Consider the following 18,041-nt stretch of genomic DNA (forward strand, 5'->3'; position numbering starts at 1 on the left):
TGCTATTCTGTTTGTTTGTTTGTTTGTTTTAATTGTACAGAAAAATTATAAAGCGGTCGACATTTTTATATACACACATTCTACATAAAACATGGTCTTCCTGCATGTTCTTTCTTTTTCATTTAGATTTTAACTTTAAAATTTTAGATAGTCTTTAGGAAACTATTATACTATACTTCTTTGTTTTCTAAAAGCACTGAATGTATTTATCATACAAAAAATAAATATGAGCTCTGGTAGCACAAAAACTAAGCAATTGGCTGCTAACCAAAAGTTAGTGATTCAGATTCCTAAAGATTGTAGCCTAAAAAATCCCATGGAGGCAGTTATAATCTGATATATATGAACTGACTTGAAATCAACCTGAGAGAGTAGCAACATATTTTATTATGTTTACTGAGCAAAATAAATTACAGGTAGGTGCAGTATAACTTTCATCTGGGTAACATCCCATCTAATATACGTCCATGAAGTCCTGAAGAGTGGCTTGGTTAGAAGGATCCAGGAGATCTGCAGGTGTTGAGCTTGTGGTATATAACAGCCATTATTCACCTCCCTGTCCTTGGCGTGGCTGCGGACTTCCAGTAATGGCATGGCTTCCAGTGTGTAAGCAGGGGCAGTGACCAGTCCAGTTGTGCCCATCTGCCTCATGGTTAGGTCCCTGCAGGCAGACACTGTCTCTTGGGATTTCTGATGCTGACCTGGTTCCCTAAGCACTGCTCAGAAAGTGCCTTCTTGCTCAGAGGCAGCTAATTGCAGGTGGAAGTTGCAAACTGTGCACTCAAGCTGCTAAGAGCCTGGGCAGCTTGCAGGAGGTCACTATGGGGTGCCCCCACTCCCAAGAAAAAGAAAATGGAATTGTGCTGGGCTGAGCGGAGCTTTTGTAGTATGTATGTGTCCCATCCCCCACCCCTGCCCAAGCATCCAGCAATTCCCTCTGCATTCGTGCACTCAGTGAATCACCTGGAAAGGTTCTCTCTGGTCACAGTGGATATTTTTGTTAAAGCAGTTTTCCTCAAACCTTGTTTTTGTGATGACTGATTTAAGAGAACAGCGTGCAGCTGTGAAATTTGTTTCCTCCTAAAAAAAATGCTGCAGACACTGTTGTGATATTGAACACAGCTTACAAGGGCAGCACTATGGGAAAAATTGAAGTGTACAAGTGGTTTTCTTGTTTCAAAAAAGGTGAAATGTTGATTGATGACAAACCTCATTCTGAATGTCCATCAACTTCCTAAATGGACAAAAGTGTTGACTTATAGTGCATTTGGAATTTGTTCCACCAGGTCAAACAACTCTTAATCAGTTTCTCTTTAGAGTTCCTGAAAAGATTGTGTAACAGGGTGTACAACAAAAAAGGGCTGATTTGTGGCAAACAGGTTACTGCCACCATGACAATGCACCTGCTCACGCAGCCACCCCAGTGCGCCAGTTTTGGGAGAGAAAAAAAAGCATGCCTCTCTTGCTCCATGTGCCTTACTCACCTGACCTTGCTGTGTGCAACTTCTTTTTGTTTCTGCAAATGAAGAGGAAGAATGAAAGGATGGAAATTTGATGACATAGAAAAGGTGAAGGAAAAAATGAGGGAGGTGTTGCTAGTCATCCAAACAGATGACTTTGAAAAATGTTTCCAAGAATGGAGTCACAGGTTTGACAAGTGTATTAACTGTAATAGAGATTACTTTGAAGGGGATAAGGTTGTTTTGTAAAACAATTTAAATACATAGCTTTGAAAAAATAGGGATTTTCTTTGGGTACTCATGTAAATTGAACGTACACAAACACACATACTCTATTCTATACTTGGAGGGGGGTTCAAAAATGTCATAGAAATATTCCAATATCTCTCAATTCTATTTTTCCACAAACTTTATGAAGCCCCTTCACATAGTCCACTATTTGCACAACATCCAAATCTCTTATGTCTTATTTCATAGAATGTACTGTAGACGTTAATTATAAAACTAAGAAGGTGATAAGCTATTAAAATTTACTCATAAATGAGCCAAATCCAGGCCTGCTTAGATAGGGTTACAATGAGGGTATTCAAAGACAAGAAGGAGTGGCAAAAAAAATGTGAAGACTTCTCAATTTTGAATTGATTCTTGCTTCTCTTTGCTCTCCTCACATGGGGGTGATAGAAGCCACCGCAGCAGACCTGGGACTCAATATCAAAATCTGTAAATGTATTTTAAGGGCTTTATCTCCTCTGTCTTCAGTTTCATAACCAGTGATCTCCTTTTACTGGCAGTGCATATCCCCTCATGAGATCATCTACCTAGTTTATTATATTAATTACCAGAAATGTAGATGAGGACTTTTTTATTTTTTGAATTAAAAATAATTGTTGGGAACTCTTATAGCAATCTATACATCAGTTGTATCTGGCATATTTGTACATATGTTACCATCATTATTTTCTAGAAATTTACTTTCTATTGGGCCCTTACTATCAGCTCCTTTTTCCCCCTTCCTTCTCCCCTCACCCTCGTGACCCCTTGATAAATTATTATTATTTTCATATCTTACGCTGAGCGCTATCTCCCTTCCCCCACAGTTTCTGTTGTTCATCTCCATGGAAGGAGGGTGGTGTGGTTATGTGTAGATCATTGTGAACTGTTTCCCCCTTCCTCCCCTCTTCTCACCTTACCCCTACCCTTCTGGTATCACTACTCCCATTCCTGTATCTGGATTCTGTGTGTCATGAACTCTTATCTCCTATCTGTTCCTGTGCACATGCTTCAGTCTAGCCCACAGTGAAAGGCAGTACTGGGGTCATGATAGCAGGGAGTGAGGAAAACTCAAGGAACCAGAGGAATATTGTGTGTTTCATCAGTGCTATATTGCGCCCTGGTTGACTCACCCCTTCCTTGTCACCCTTCTGTGAGGGGATGTCCTATTGTTCACAGATGGGTTTGGGGTCTCTGTTCCAACCCCCCTCGTTCTAATACTGGTTTTGTTCATTTGTTTGTTTGTTTGGGGTCTTCTGATGCCTGTTACCCGGTCCCAACAATATCTTATGATCACACGGGCTGGTGTGCTTCTTCTATATGAGCTTGTTGCTTCTCTGCTAGATGGCCGCTTGTTTAATTTCTAGCCTTTAATACTCCAGATGCTATATCTTTTGATAGCTGGGCACCATCTGCTTTATTCACCACATTTGCCTATGCACCCATTTTTTTTCATCGATTGTGCCAGGAGGGTGAGAATTACAGAACGACAGTTAGAAGAAAGTGTTCTTGCATTGAGGGAGGGTATGGGTAGGGGTCCAAAGTCCATCTACTACCTCAGTGTATTGCCCTTTAATATATGTACCTAGGCCAATACCTCTGTTTTTTTTCTTTTTATTTAAATCATTTTATAAGGGGCTTATACAACTCCTATCACAATCCATATATACATCAATTATGTAAAGCACAGTTGTACACTCATTGCCCTCATCTTTCTCAAAACATTTGGTCTCCACCCAAGTCCCTGGCATCAGGTCCTCATTTTCCCCCTCTCTCCCACCTCCTCCCTCCCTCATGAACCCTTGATAATTTATAAATTATTATTTTGTCACATATTGCTCTGTCCCATGTCTCCCTTCACCCACTTTTCTATTGTCTGTCCCTCAGGGAGGAGGTCACATGTAGATCCTTGAAAACGGTTCCCCCTTTCCAACTCCTCCATACCTATACCCTCCCAATATCGCCACTCACACCACTGGTCCTGTGGGGATCATCAGCCCTGGATTCCCTGTGTTTCCAGTTCCCATCTGTACCAGTCAGTGTACATCCTCTGGTCTAGTCAGACTTGCAAGGTAGGATTCAGATCATGACAGGGGACAGGGGGGAGGGGAGAAGCATTTAGGAACTAGAGGAAAGTTGTATTTTTCATCATTGCTACATCGCGCCCTCACAGGCTCTTCTCCTCCCCAAGACCCTTCTGTAAGGGGATGTTCAGTGGCCTACAAATGGGCTCTGGGTCTCCACTCCACACTCCCCCGCTCATTCACTATGGTAAGATTTTTTGTTCTGATGATGCCTGATACCTGATCCCTTCAGTACCTCATAGTCACACAGGATGGTGTGCTTTTACCATGTGGGTTTTATTGCTTCTGAGCCAGATGGCCGCTTATTTACCTTCAAGCCATTAAGACCCCAGACGCTATATCTTTTGATAGCCCAGCACCATCAGCTTTCTTCACCACATTTGGTTGTTCACCCTCTTTGTCTTCAGTGGTTATGTCGGGAAGGTGAGCATCATAGAATGCCAATTTAATAGAAGAAAGTATTCTTGCATTGAAGGAGTACTTGAGTGGAGGCCCAATGCCCTTATGCTACCTTAAGACTAAACCTATAAATATGTGCACATAGATGTATTTCCCAATCCTCATGTATAAATATATTTGCGTATGTACATGTCCTTATCTAGATCTCTATAAATTCCCTTTGCCTCCCAGTTTTTTTCTCTATTTCCTTTGACTTCCCTCCTGTCCCACTAACATGCTTAGTCCCCACAAGCATTTCAGCGATTCCTCTTAGTTACATTACCTTTGATCATACCCAACCAGGCCTCCCACACGCTCCTCACCATCGATTTGGATCACTGTTGTTCCCTTGTCCCTGGGTTTATTAACACCACTACCTTTCCCCCCACCTCCCCCTCTCCCATGTCCTCACAGAACCATTGGTACCATTGCTTTCTCCGCCAATTGTTCATCCATCCTATCTTATTTAGACAGACCTGCAGAGATAATAACGTGCACAAAAACAAGACAGACCACAACCAAGCAACAAAATACAACAAAACAATGACAAAAAACACACAACAAGAAAGAAAAGCTTATAGTTAGTTCAAGGATGGTTTGTTGGCCTTTAGGAGTGTTTTCCAGTCCAGTCTGTTGGGGCAACATGCCCTGGACCCAAAGTACGCCTTCAGCATTCCCTGGGGACCTCGCTGCTCCATTCCCTGCAGTTCTGTTGCACCCCCTCAATGTTTTGCCTCGTTGTGGCAGCATCTGATCGGGTGCAATTCCCACACCGTGTCTCTGGTGTTGTCTCTTGTAGGGCTATGGGTCAATGAGGGGCGTCATGTCTCATAGTGGGCCCAGCCATGAGGTCCTCTGTTGACTGGCTCTTCTAATTGGGAACATCAACCTCCTGGCCTGGTAGGCCTCGATGTGTTCCACTCTCTCCTCGCCCCCCTCATCTGCTCCCATGTGCTCCGATCAGATATGTCCCTTTTCTGGAGCTGTAGATTCAGTGCCGTCCTTTGAAATAAATTCTTCTGAGGGGAGGGGAAGGTGTCCACTTTGTAGTTGGTGTTGGGGCCATCCCCCCAGACATCCCCACTGGTTCCCTGCCCCACACAGGAATGTTGCATTTGTATCTTGGAGCACCAGGTTGAAGTCTGGTCCCTCTTTCCCTGTGAAGACACAAACAATACCCTCCCCTTGGGTGGATTACTGCCCTGTGCCCACACTACCCTTTTCTTTTTTATTATTTTTTTTCCTTTCCCCACCTCCTTTTTAGTTGTCTACCATGTGTATCCCTGTATTTGGTCTTGTCCCTGCCATATTACTTGGTCCTCACCCCAGGAATATTTGTACACAATAGCTTTTTCCCTATGCCCCTTTTGCCTTTTTTTTTTGTAAAGCTTACCTCAGCAGCCTTTGAAGTCTTTCCATCGTTAAGTCAATGCCATCTTGCAGTCTGATTTCTCTTTTTTGCCCTTTTGGAGAGGTTGTTCTATGTAGTGGTCTCTTATTATATGCTTGGTGAGTCTTGTTCTTCTGCCCATACTGGGTCGGCAGGGATCTTTTGTAGGGCTAGGTTTCTTCTAATGTATTCTTTGAGTTTTTCCTTGTCTGGGAAGACTCACTTCTCCAGCTATCTTGATCACTAATTTGGCTGGGTAGAGTATTCTTGGGTTTGCATTATTTTCCTTCAATTTTTGGAATATGTTACTCCACTCTCTCCTCTTCTTCATAGTTTCTGCTGATAGGTCTGAGCATATTCTTATTTGGGAACCGTTATATGTGATTGCTTGTTTTTCCTTAACTGCTCTCATGATTTTTTCCTTTTCCTCAAAGTTGGATAATTTATTATGTGCCTTAGTGACTTCTTGGGATTTAGTCTAACTGGTGCTCTTTTAGCCTCCTAAATGGTTGCCTGGTTTTCATTCATTTAGCTGGGGAAGTTTTCCTCCAAGAATTCTCTCACTATTGTTGCAGATGACTTCTTTGTTGTGTCTTCTTCCAATAAGCCAATAATTCTAATGTTGTTCTGCTTCATAGCATCAGACATAGCTCTTAGATTTTCTTCAGCTTCTCTGATGATCTTATTAGATTTTTGTTTGTGTTTGTTAAAGTCTGCTTAGCTGACCTCCAAGTAACTGATGCGGTTCTCTGATTCCTCCAGTCGATTCTTGAGTTCCGTGAATCTGCTACTGGAGCTCCCTAAGCTCCTGTATTTACCTTTGGTTTGTTGTTTTTACCTCTTCTATCATTTCATCCTTTTTCTGTATTGTTTCCCTCATATCCTGTATGACTCCAAGTAGCATACCGAATATTTCCTTCTGTGGCAGCTCAATGTCTGCTTCTTCTATGCATGTCATGATGTTCCGGACATCTTCTGCCATTGCCTTTTGTTTCTTCCGTTTATTCAGTGAAGTCGTTGGGGCTGATGGCTGTTTGCGTTGCTTGTTTTAGCGGAGCCAGGTGCCATTTTCCAGGGAGTCAAAGAGCACTGGCTCTCTCTGGGAGACTTGTAGGAATGCTTCTTCAAACTGCCTATAGCTTATTTCACTATGGAATTAACGTACCACTTTATCCTCCTGTGGTTTCCCTCTCAGGGGAGTGACCCAGAAGGCCTGTGTGTTGCCTTCTTTAGTGTTGTGGAGGTTGGGCAGAGGTTCCTGCAGCAGCTTGGAACATTGCAGAGTGTTGGTCGAGCTGCCTTATGCCCCCAGACACATAGGCAGGAATTCCCCATAAGAAGTTGAGCAGAGTATCCCCAGGTGGAGGTCAGCAGGGCTTTTCCTGCCTCGGGCTAGCTACACAGGGCAGAACTCACCTAGCTGGGTGTGGTGCAGGCGTAAATTCCCTAGGCTAAGGGGAGTGGTCTGGAGGTTAGCAGTAGAGTGTGAGAGACCAAGAAAGAGACAAAGAGGAGAAAAAAAGTTAAAAAGCAAGCCTGCTGAGCCTGTGGAGGGGGGCAGGTGGGGAGTGGACGGGGGAGAGGGGTACATAATGAAGAGATGGAAACAAAGCAACAATGTAGCTGACTTGAGATCCCCACCAGTGGACCTGCAAGGGTTTAGTCCCTGCTCTGAGGCTGGTAGTGGCAAGCTGTGGTTGTGTTGAGAAAAGGCCTCTGCACAGCCCTCCAAGAACAAGGGGGCGTCAGAGAGGAGCTGCAAGGGTCCAGTCTCTGCCCCGAGGTTGATGGTGGCAAACTATGGCTGTGTTGAGACCAAGCTGCCCTACAGGCGCCAAATGGTCCCAGCTCTGGCATAGACAGTGGTGGGGCCAAGGTCAAGCCCCAGCTGGCCTCCACTGAGGTAAGCCAAAATCCCAGCCCCTCAAAACCCATGGGTCTGCCTACCTATCTCCATGATGCTCCTCCTGCATTCCAGCAGCGCTGAACCTCCCTCTAAGCAACTCTCCAGGGCTGAATTCTGTTTAGTTCCTCTGTTATGTGTTACTCTGTTGCCATCTTGGCGGAAGACCCCCTCTATTTTTATGAATTAATGTATTTACATATGTACACCCCTATGCTTATACCTCTATCCATACCTTTGCCTCCTAGATCATTCCTCCATTTCTTTTCACCTTCCTCCCGCACCACCATCATGCTTTACCTACTTCTGCCTTTAACACTTGGGGATCTGAATTCAGAGGTCTCATTCTTAAAAACATACCTATTTCACTACCTGTATGTTCTTCTGTATGCTTTGTCAGGTGATTCGATATTTGAAGATTACTCCTAAAATAAATGGTTCTTGGGAAAGTTTTTCTTGGCTTGTGTAAGAAAGGAGTTTATATATAATATATATTATATATATATTCCCTTTAAAATTGTTTTAGTGTCATATCATATCACATATCATACATTTCAATAGTTCAGTCATATTAAAAAGAATTGTGTTATCATCACCACAATCAATTTTAGGACATTTATTCTTCTTCTCACTGTTGTTAGCTCCTCATTTCCATCCAACTTCCCTTGTCATGACCCTAATAATCTGTTAATCCAGTTGCTGTCTCATTGCCTTATGTCTATATATCGATTTAAAGTAAAAGTCCCTCAAAAGGTTGTCCTGCTATCAAAGAATTGTGTTGTATATGGGAAGCACAAAGCTGAGTAGAAGTTGAAAACTGAAACTGAGCTCAAAAAGCTAAGTCCATAGCCTTGAATCAATATTAAAAGCTAGGTTCAATTTAAAAATATGTGGTATTTAACTGAGCCTTATGATTTGTCCCATCATTTATATGTCAGTTTGTTGTTATGTGGTGGCTTGTATGTTGCTGTGATGCTGGAAGCTCAGGGTCGGAAGCTCATCAAATGCCAGCAGGGTCACCCAAAATGCACAGGTTTCAGTGGCTCTTTCAGATCAAGAACAGATTATGAAGAAGGAATGGACTGTACACTTCTGAGGATTTAGCCAGGAAAATTTTATGGACTGAAAGATGTTTACTTATATTTTATTGATTATGCTAAGGCATTGACTTTGTGGACCTTAACAAGCTATGAATAGCCTTGAGAAGAATGGAAATCCCAGAACTCTGTGCTTTTAGGAACCTATGGTGAGACCAACAGGGGGTAGTGAACACAGAGGAAGGGCATACTACATGCTTTAAAATCAGGAGAGGTATGTGTCAGTGTTGCCTCTTCTCACACTACTTATTCAATCTGTGTGGTGAGCAAATAATCAGAGAAACTGGGTTATTTGAATAAAAATGTGGCATCAGTATCAGAGGAAAGCTTATTAACAATCTACAGTATGCAAATGACACAACCTTGATTGACGAAAGTGAGGACAACTTGAAGCACTTGCTGATGAAGAACAAAGATTGCAGCCTACAGTATGGATTACAACTCAATGTAAAGAAAACAAAAAAAATCCTCACAACTGGCCAACAGGTAACATCAATAGAAATGGAGAAAAGATTGACGTTATCAAGGATTTTGTCTTGCTTGCGGCCCGAACAAGGTTCGTGGAAGCAACAGTCATGAGATCAAATGGTGCACCGCATTGGGTAAATTTGCTGCACAAGACCTCTTTAAAGTGTTGAAAAGCAAGAATGTTATTTTGATGATTAGGTGTGATTGACCCAAGCCATGGTATTTTCAATTGTCTCATATGCATGTGAACGTTGGACATTGAATAAAGAAGACCAAAGAAAAATTATGCATTTGAATTGTGCTGGCCAAAAATTAGTGCAAGTACTTTGGACTGCCAAAATAATAAAAAATCATTCTTGGATGAGATGAAACCCTTAGAGGCAAGGATGACTTACATACTTTGGACAATCTAATCGTTCTTATGGTTGAGCCCACTGTTGCAGCCACTGTGTCAACCAACCTGTTCAGGGCCTTCCTCCTCTTCTCTGCCCCTCTGCTTTACCAAGCATGATGTCTTTTTCCAGGAACTGGTCTCTCCTGACAACATGTCCAAAGTATTAAGGCGAAGTCTCACAATCATTGCCTCTAAGGGAACTCTGGCCATACTTCTTTCAAGAAAAGGCTTGTTGAATTACTATCCTTCCTTAAATGTGTTTTCAATATGCAATTTTAGGAAATTACCTGAAATCAATAATGTGGCATGTTGATGGTGACACAAACACATTTTATAAAAAATAACTCGGCGGCAAATGCAAGCGTATACATGTCAAGGGATGTGGAAAGAGGCATTCTCAAATGTTAGATGTGGGTTAAAGGTCTCAGGTTTGGCAAAGAGCCAATCCTTTCTTCATTATGAAAGACACCTCCACAGTGAATCCTAATATCAGATGCATGCAAACTTAAAATAATAAAGAATCGTGGACGTTAAATAAGGTTTTTCAATTGGCAGTAGAGTTCCAATCTTTGTACCTCTGCATCAGGATGGCCCATGCCTGTACTATCTCTTGTTTGGACCACCATTAAAACACCCACAGTCATCCCCCTTTATGATTTTTGTCTTTGGGTGCTGGTTACCATGGTTATTTCACAAGTCATCATTTTAATTTCTTTAATCCCCTTTAACTCTTTGTTTTAGCTCTGCCAACATTCCAGGATATACTGGCCAGGTTCATTTCACAAGCACCCACCCAGCAAATTCTAATATATCACCAGCAACCCCATCACCAGACTCAGAAGTGCATCGGTATGTATCCTATTACTCAGTTTTCTCAGCCACATTAGAGAGGTGTCCTAATTATTATTATTCTATTAAATTACAATTAAATACTAGAAATAAATTTAAATTATTTTCAAATGGAGTATTTAGTCCAAAAGAAACACAGAATACCTTTTCCTACACAGAATAACTTTTCCTACACAGAATAATTTTAGTAGGTCTTTACTAGCCTCCCATTAAACTGAAGTGAAGTAAATTGTAAATTAATGTTAACACTGATCTTGCAGAAAAAAACATTCAGATATTGACAGCATCATAGATGAAGATCTTCTTTGCCTTTGGATTCATAGGTTTGCAAACGGCTATCATTTGGCATTATCATCAAAAGATGTATGTTAGTTGGATGCAGGAGACTTTTTTTTACATGAAAGACACAGTTACAACTTAGAGATAATCATCTTACCTTTTCTAAAAGACAAACTTCTATTGAATGTCACATATGTTTAAGAGAAGTATTTTAAATTTGAAAATATAGATTAAATGGGAGCCTGATGAAGTTTCCTCTATTTGAAGCTGATAGTGAGGGGAAAAAATCAAATTTGAAAATATTTGGTCAAAGTCTTGACCTTATAAATAATCGACAGTTTTAAAAAATATATAAATTCAGTCAAGCAGGTCTAGCTGTGGTCTTATTCCAAATAAACAAACTGTCTACAAGGATGAAATTTGTGTGTGTATTGTGGGGGTAGGGAGGGGCCAGGGAGGGGAAGTAGTTCTCCCTCCCAAAGGATGCTTTTTCTTGTAGATCATATTGTTTTGATAGACCATGTGTTCATTCATGTATAAGACATTTATTGAGCATCCTGTCTGGCCCAGTCACTGTTGGAAGCACAGAGGATACAGGCTTTGTCTCATAGGGTTGGTACAAATCTGAACTGACTCAGTGACAGTGAGTATAGTACAGGTGACAAGTAGCATCATCGTTACTTCCATAGACTGACTGTTTCCTATAACCAGGCACTCTGCTTAGTACTTTGTATGTAGTGCTTCCTTTAATTGTCCCAGTAGCCTGAGAAAGAGATACTGTTAATATCTACATTTTACAGATAAGGAAATTAAGGCACACACAAGTTACAGTGGAAATATGATCTGCAGAGGGCCTCTGAACAGGACCTCACAGGGGGAGTGATTCATGGATTGACTCTGGGAGTCCTTTCAAAGGTACCTAAGGGCCAGCTGCATGCAGGCTTGTGTTGCCATGCCTCAGGGAGCCCTCAGCAGTAGATGAACTCATTATGTCATATGGAATCATAGGCTGGCAGCTCTTCAGAATCACTACTAGCTTTTTGTTAGACACTGTGATATTGTTGTTGTTAGGTGCTATTGAATCAGTTCCAACTCATAGCAACCCCGTTATAACAGATTGTCACACTCAAAACTGTTCATTTGAGCCCTTTATTGAAGCCACTGGTCAATCCACTTCATTGAGTGTCTTCCTGTTTTTTATCACTGTTCACAGAGGATCCTATATGCCTGCGCATTCCCTGAATGCCCCACTCAGACGAAGGGGAATGCCAGACTAACTCAGGAAATGATATGTGAAGACCAGGGCTTCGTGGTTGTACCTAAAATTTGGTTTTATAATTGACTAGAGTCATTAGACCAATCACCATGAACAATTTTAAAAGGGGTCCTTGATTTTCTAGGCTAATATTTTGCACTAAATTATGTTTCTCTAAAGAGAAATATCATCAATCCATTTCCAATGCAGGACTGGCAGAAATGCAGACAGATATTAACATTTTATTTCATTGGAAGGACAAAGAATGCTAAAAATTAAATGCATCAATATATCTATACTTATAGTTAGATTTACTATCCTCCAGAAAAAAATAAGATTAAAATTCTCTATCTAGATAGTTCATAATATATGGGGGATTCAATTCGAAGTTGCCGCATCAGGGAACATTCCAAACACCTCTCATTCCTGACCTTTTTGCTTCACAATCCATCTTCTCCCCATAAGTAACACAGATTCTATCCTCAAGATTTTGTGGTTTATCATGTCTCTCTACAATCATACTCCAACTACCCTCCGAATGGTAAAAATCTTTCAGGACATACCGTATATACTTGTGTATAAACCGAGTTTTTCAGCATAAAAAATGTGCTGAAAAATGGGTTCATTTTATACAGGGGTCAGTGGTCCCCCAGTGAGGTGTAACATCTCACGGGTGATTGCCATTCCTCCGCTGTTCATTCAAAGCCCCACTGACACTGCAGGGCTTTGAATTTTTGTTTACTCATATCTAACCAATCAGAGCCGTCCTATGATGTGGACGGCTCCAATTCGCAGAAGCACCCTCAGTGATTCACTTGCGCTGGCAGCTGAACTGGTAAGGATGTGTCTGTGGCTGCACTCCGTCTCTCCCCTCTGGTCTCTGTGTTAATTCACATCCTGCATTTCCCACCCTAGGCCTATACTCGAGTCAATGAGTTTTTCTGGTTTCCCAGGTAATAATTAGGTACCTCGGCTTATACTCGAGTCAGCTTATATTTGAGTATATATGGTAGTTATTTCTAATGGTGAAATTGTCCACAAATGCTACTACTAGAGAAAAGAACTTGTAACTTTCAGCAAGAAACTCATTATTCCAGAGTCCCAGGTGGCCTGCACATTCATTTCACATCCTGTGTGCATATATCTGTCACCCAACTTCCTGGAGCGGGGCCAGGATTAATGACCTCGGAGGTGGATGCTTTGAGATTCTTCACAATGTGCACATGAGGTCCCAGAGAGACCCAGCCTACAGCAGCCCCAGTATTTTATCCATCACTGAGGGAGAACTATTGCTAGTAAGGGTTCCAAATCTCCTCTGACCACAGCTCTAGACACCAAAGTCTAGATAGTCTAAGGTGAAAAGAGAGAGGCTAAAGAGAGTGGAGGTCAAATTTAAAAACTGAAATCCCTACCTTCCTGTGGCTGGGCCCTCTTAACAGGAAACCCTGTGTAGTCTGTTCCCCTGGATCCTATATTTAGAGAACATTTGCATCTTTCAGGCTTCCATTTGCTTCATCATCAGGTCTCATCTCTGAATTTTTGTGGTACTATACTAACTCTTTTTTTCACTAGAACAATTTCCAGTGAAAGTAAGAGCCTAAGTATCTCTCTGATGAGTAGCATGATAACTACATGAACTAACTTCCTCCTGATGGTCTGTATGTGATATGATGCACCTTTTCCTGTTATTTTCTCTGTAAAAAGCCATCTGGGCTCAGGCATCCCCTGGAAATGCCTAAATATCAACCTCAACTGTGCCTCACTGCTTGTTGGCAATTCACTCAGTTCCTTTAAGACCCCATCGCGTTCATCACAGTGGCTGCCTTACAGAGCTTTCGATACTATGCAAACTTCAGATCTCTTTTCCCAGGCCACTCTCAACAGAAGGTCTCACTCTCTTCCTCACAGCAGAATATCCACTACTATCACCAATCTGTGTCTCTTTCTACCAGAAAGATGAGTCTCTTTAAAGAAGGCAAATCTGCTCCTTCTTTATCCTACCAATCCCTGCTTGCTATGAATGCTTGGTCCACTGCTTAGGAAACCCTCATATCTCCCAACTGTACATAATAAGTGTGCTCCCCGCTGATTACCGCCCCGCTGCGCTCCTTTCTTCCTTTCACTTCTGAACTTCTTTAAAAAGCAGCCAACCGCTCTCCTTTCACTCACTGCCTCCACTTCCTCTCTGCCCACTCTCTCCTCTCGTTTTGCAATATGAATTCTGCCACCACCAGTCAGGGAGCATGCTCCCACTTGCCAAACCACAGGAAAGAAAAGGCCACGATCTCTCATGGTACAGATGCCGCATTCACAGCGGAGTCTTCTGGTTAGTCAGGCTGCAGAGATGACTTACTCAGAGTTCAGTTGCTTACACCTACAATGCCAGCCAAAAAACTGGAATCCACAGATGCCAATATTAGACACTTTGAGCAGAGGTTAGGATCAGGCACAGAGAAATGTTGTAGGAAAATATTATAGGAGAAGGTTTAAGGTGAAGAGATTAGAGAAGTACAGGAAATGGATAAGGAAGGGTGTGTGGCTCCAGATTCACGAAGAAACATGCTATCAGTGAATTTCTTTCAACTCCCCTTTCCATCAAAGCTGTGTTTTGTGCACATCTCCTCACTCTAGAATGTAATCTTTTCTACTTCAGCTTTCAGGTTAGTGAAACTGTACTGTGTCATAAAAAAGAGAAGAGTGATTACAATAATCACAATGTAAAAACAAAGCAACTTTAGATTCAGTTGCTGTATATACATTGTTTCATATATGAGCTTCATAACTTGCTGCCCCTTGTGAACACAGGTGCTTTCCATTTTTGGTGAATATGCTGAGAGCTTATTGCGTTAGGCGGCTTGTGCGATGCCTCACAGTAGTTGATATAATGCAGCTCAGAGCTGAACCCGCCAGTAGCAAACAGGTGTGAGGAACCGGGGGATTTTGCAGCAAAGGGAAGGCGCCATCATTTTCATAGTGTTCGACGTTGTCATAGTTTCTCTTTTTTAATCCTCACAGCAAATTGAGTAGAACACACTTACTCCCATTTAGTGGATGAGTAAAATAACTTGATAGATGAGTGAGATGTTAAAAACCCTGTGAGAGCAGTTTACATGTTGCTGTCAAGTGAGTTCCGCCTCCCTGCAACCGTATGCATAACAGGGTTAAACGCTGCATGTCGCTTACATCCACCTGTGCAAACCGGCCGAGTCCCCTCCAGCTCATGCAATCCCTTGTGCAGAATGTAACTAGCCGCCATAGGGGCATCATGGCTGACCTTTCCAAAGAAGATCACCAGACTTCTCTTCCTATGAGCTCTAGGCCTCAAACCTTCACCCTTTCCGTTAGCTATGCAATGTGCTAACACTTGTTGCCCTATAGTGTGTACTCACACCAATTGACCACCTTACAGCTCCCCCTCTGGAAGGTCTCAGTCTGCCTGCCCTGACTCCGCTCTCACGGCCTTTCCCTAAATACTCCGTGTTCTCTTTCAACCCGCCCCCCCTGCCTATGCCACCCCTCTATTTCCAGAACTTGCCTCAGTCCCACGTGACTGATTGATGTCCTGCCCCAGTAGGGAGGTGAATATCTCCTCCGTGCTTCCTTGGTGCCCTGGATCCACCCATTTCAGCGACTTGACGTGGGAAATGTTGGATTATATGTCTGCCTCCTCATAGACTTGCTTTCTTTGAGCTGCATTTTTTATATTTTAGCACCAAATATAACGGTAGGCATCGTAATAGATTTTCAATTAATGCAACTGTGTTAATAAGACCAGGAAGTCCACACAAGGATAGTGATTCCCAGCCTTCCCCTCTGCTGTGTTTTCTCTCTCTTGTTTATGTTTACCATCAATAGCAAGATTCACCTAGTTGTTATGTGCTTTTATATTTAATTTGAGAGTAATTTTTTGTTTCATTTTTTCCCTCTACTCCTTGTAGCATCTTTTGGAAAGACATGAAAGTGGATGGCTTCCGTCACCAGGGACCTCTGTCTCGAATGGTCACAACTGTGAAACCCTACAACCCCTTCAATAGGAAGGTAAAGGAATCTATAGACTACTAAACGAGGCCAGCCTGCTGAGACACGTCAGTATTGGAAGTTTTGCCTACAGCATGGTGGGAAATAAAAAGTAGATGGCCTGACCCCAGTGTTCTGATGTGGATGCAGCCGCAGCCAGTACTCTTCGTGCCTCCGGCAGAGCTCTCATATCTGACCCTGGGTCATTTCTGGCTATGTTTAGAATACCAGCATTCCCTGGTGGCAGCTGAGGCTTGCCGAAGCCATCAGCTACAGGGGTTTTATTTTAGAAAATGTTTGTGCAGGGTTGGAATGTATAGGGGTTTCGTGTCCTCACCAAATCATTGTAGGAACAATAGCAGTTGGGCACAGATCATGGGATGGTAAAAATGGAGGGCACTACAGAGATTATCTAGTTAAAACCCATAGCTTCTTAAAGGGAAACAGCATGACTGAGAGAGAAAATGATAGGCCTCTCTGAGAGTTGCCTTCTGTTTCTCCAAGAGAACAAACATCACATAGGGCTTGATACTGAAGATGCTGAGTGGAGAAAATGCTCATTGCCCTAACTAGTATTTTTTTCAGGGAGAACATTATTCCTTTGTTTTATGAATTCCTGACACAGTAGAAATTCCTACCTCTGGTCACATTAAAGTTGAAGGATAGCATAATTTGGTCAATACCAAAAAGCACCAACTTTAGGGGAAGTCCCTGCTGCCTCCCTAAATATATCAATATTTGTATACACATCAATAAGTATGCACATAAAGAATATTTATAGCTGCATGCATGCATTTGTAGCGCCTGTTGGAGTTTACAGAGCACTTTCATCAATCTTCACTCATTTATTTCTGCAACCCTATTAATTCTTGTAGCGGGCATTTTACAAATATTTTGCTATTTATGAATAGGTGAACTGAGACTAGAAAAGGTGAAGTGTTTTCTGAGGGTCACAGAACTAATAAGTACTAGAGTTAACAATAGAGCAAAGGTTCTCTGAATTTTGAGCTAGTACTTTGCTCAACTCATTATTGCAAAGGGAGGAGAGTGAAAAATAAACAAAACAAATAGAAATCAAATAAAGCTCCCCATGATTCTAGATCATTTGGCAGCATTTCTCTATGCCTTCTTCTCTTTACAATTCAAAATTAGATAGTATTCCCACAGAGTTTCAAACCACAATATTATGAGATATTTGTCCCCACTTAATTCACAGAAGTCGCTGGGTGATCTGAACAATTAGCACACTGGCCTGATAGCCAAAATGTTGGAGGTTCAAATCTACCTAGAGACACTTTTAAAGAAAGACCTGGTCATCTATTTCTGAAAAGTCAACCATTAAAACTCAATGAAGCACGGCACTACTTTGACACACACACAAGATATCTAAAGGAGTTGGAGCCAACTTGACAGCCTAATCTGATGTATTACCTCACAATAAAAGAAAAAAGAACTCTTTGGGATTTGAAATCCTGTATTGCTTCCTTCAACAAGAGTTAAATTTTGAAACTGAATTTCAAGAACATCTTTGTGTGCTTCTACTTGGACCTGCCCTGGGCTGTGACAAACAGGAAGACAAGCAGCCATCCTCCCGAGCACCTACCTGACCTTCACGACAAAGGACGACTTCCTCTGAGTCTGATCTTGTCTAACTATACTCACAAAGAGAAATTCTATAAAAATACAACCAAAAATAAAAACCTAAAAGTCTCTGGAAGACTTTTACCAAAACATGATGGAAAATATAGACCCTGTCCTAAAGGTAAAGTCATTTAGTTCTCTGAGACTGCATCCTTTGTTGAACACCTGTGGCAGGCCACGCTGTTAGTTGGTGCTGCCTTTCAGACTCAGCCCTCCTTCATGTTCTGCAATAGATGATAAGGAAACAACCATTTGGAAATAAGGAAAAAAGGTAGATCCTGATTTCACTCTTTAAAAAAAGTAAATTGGGCAAGATAGGGCAAGATATGTCAAGATAACAATGTATAAATTACCAAGGGCACATGAGGGAGCGGGGAGCGGGGAGGGAGGGGAAAAAAAGAGGACCTGATGCAAAGGGCTTAAGTGAGAGCAAATGCTTTGAGAATGATTGGGGCAGGGAATGTATGGATGTGCTTTATACAATTGATGTATGTGT

At 41.9% G+C, this 18,041-nt stretch overlaps 1 protein-coding gene across 1 annotated transcript in view; it reads left to right on the forward strand.

Moving 5' to 3' along the window:
• Window positions 1-15,949, forward strand: part of SPMIP7 (sperm microtubule inner protein 7) — a 99,956-nt gene extending 84,007 nt beyond the window's left edge. Inside the window, exons 8-9 of the mRNA XM_075557315.1 lie at window positions 10,246-10,353; window positions 15,826-15,949. Coding sequence (XP_075413430.1) covers window positions 10,246-10,353; window positions 15,826-15,949 — 232 coding nt within the window. The remainder of the gene's footprint in view (window positions 1-10,245; window positions 10,354-15,825) is intronic.
• The last annotated feature ends 2,092 nt before the right edge of the window (window positions 15,950-18,041 follow it).

The sequence above is a fragment of the Tenrec ecaudatus genome, chromosome 9 (genome assembly GCF_050624435.1).
Source record: "Tenrec ecaudatus isolate mTenEca1 chromosome 9, mTenEca1.hap1, whole genome shotgun sequence".
Lineage (NCBI taxonomy): Eukaryota > Metazoa > Chordata > Mammalia > Afrosoricida > Tenrecidae > Tenrec > Tenrec ecaudatus.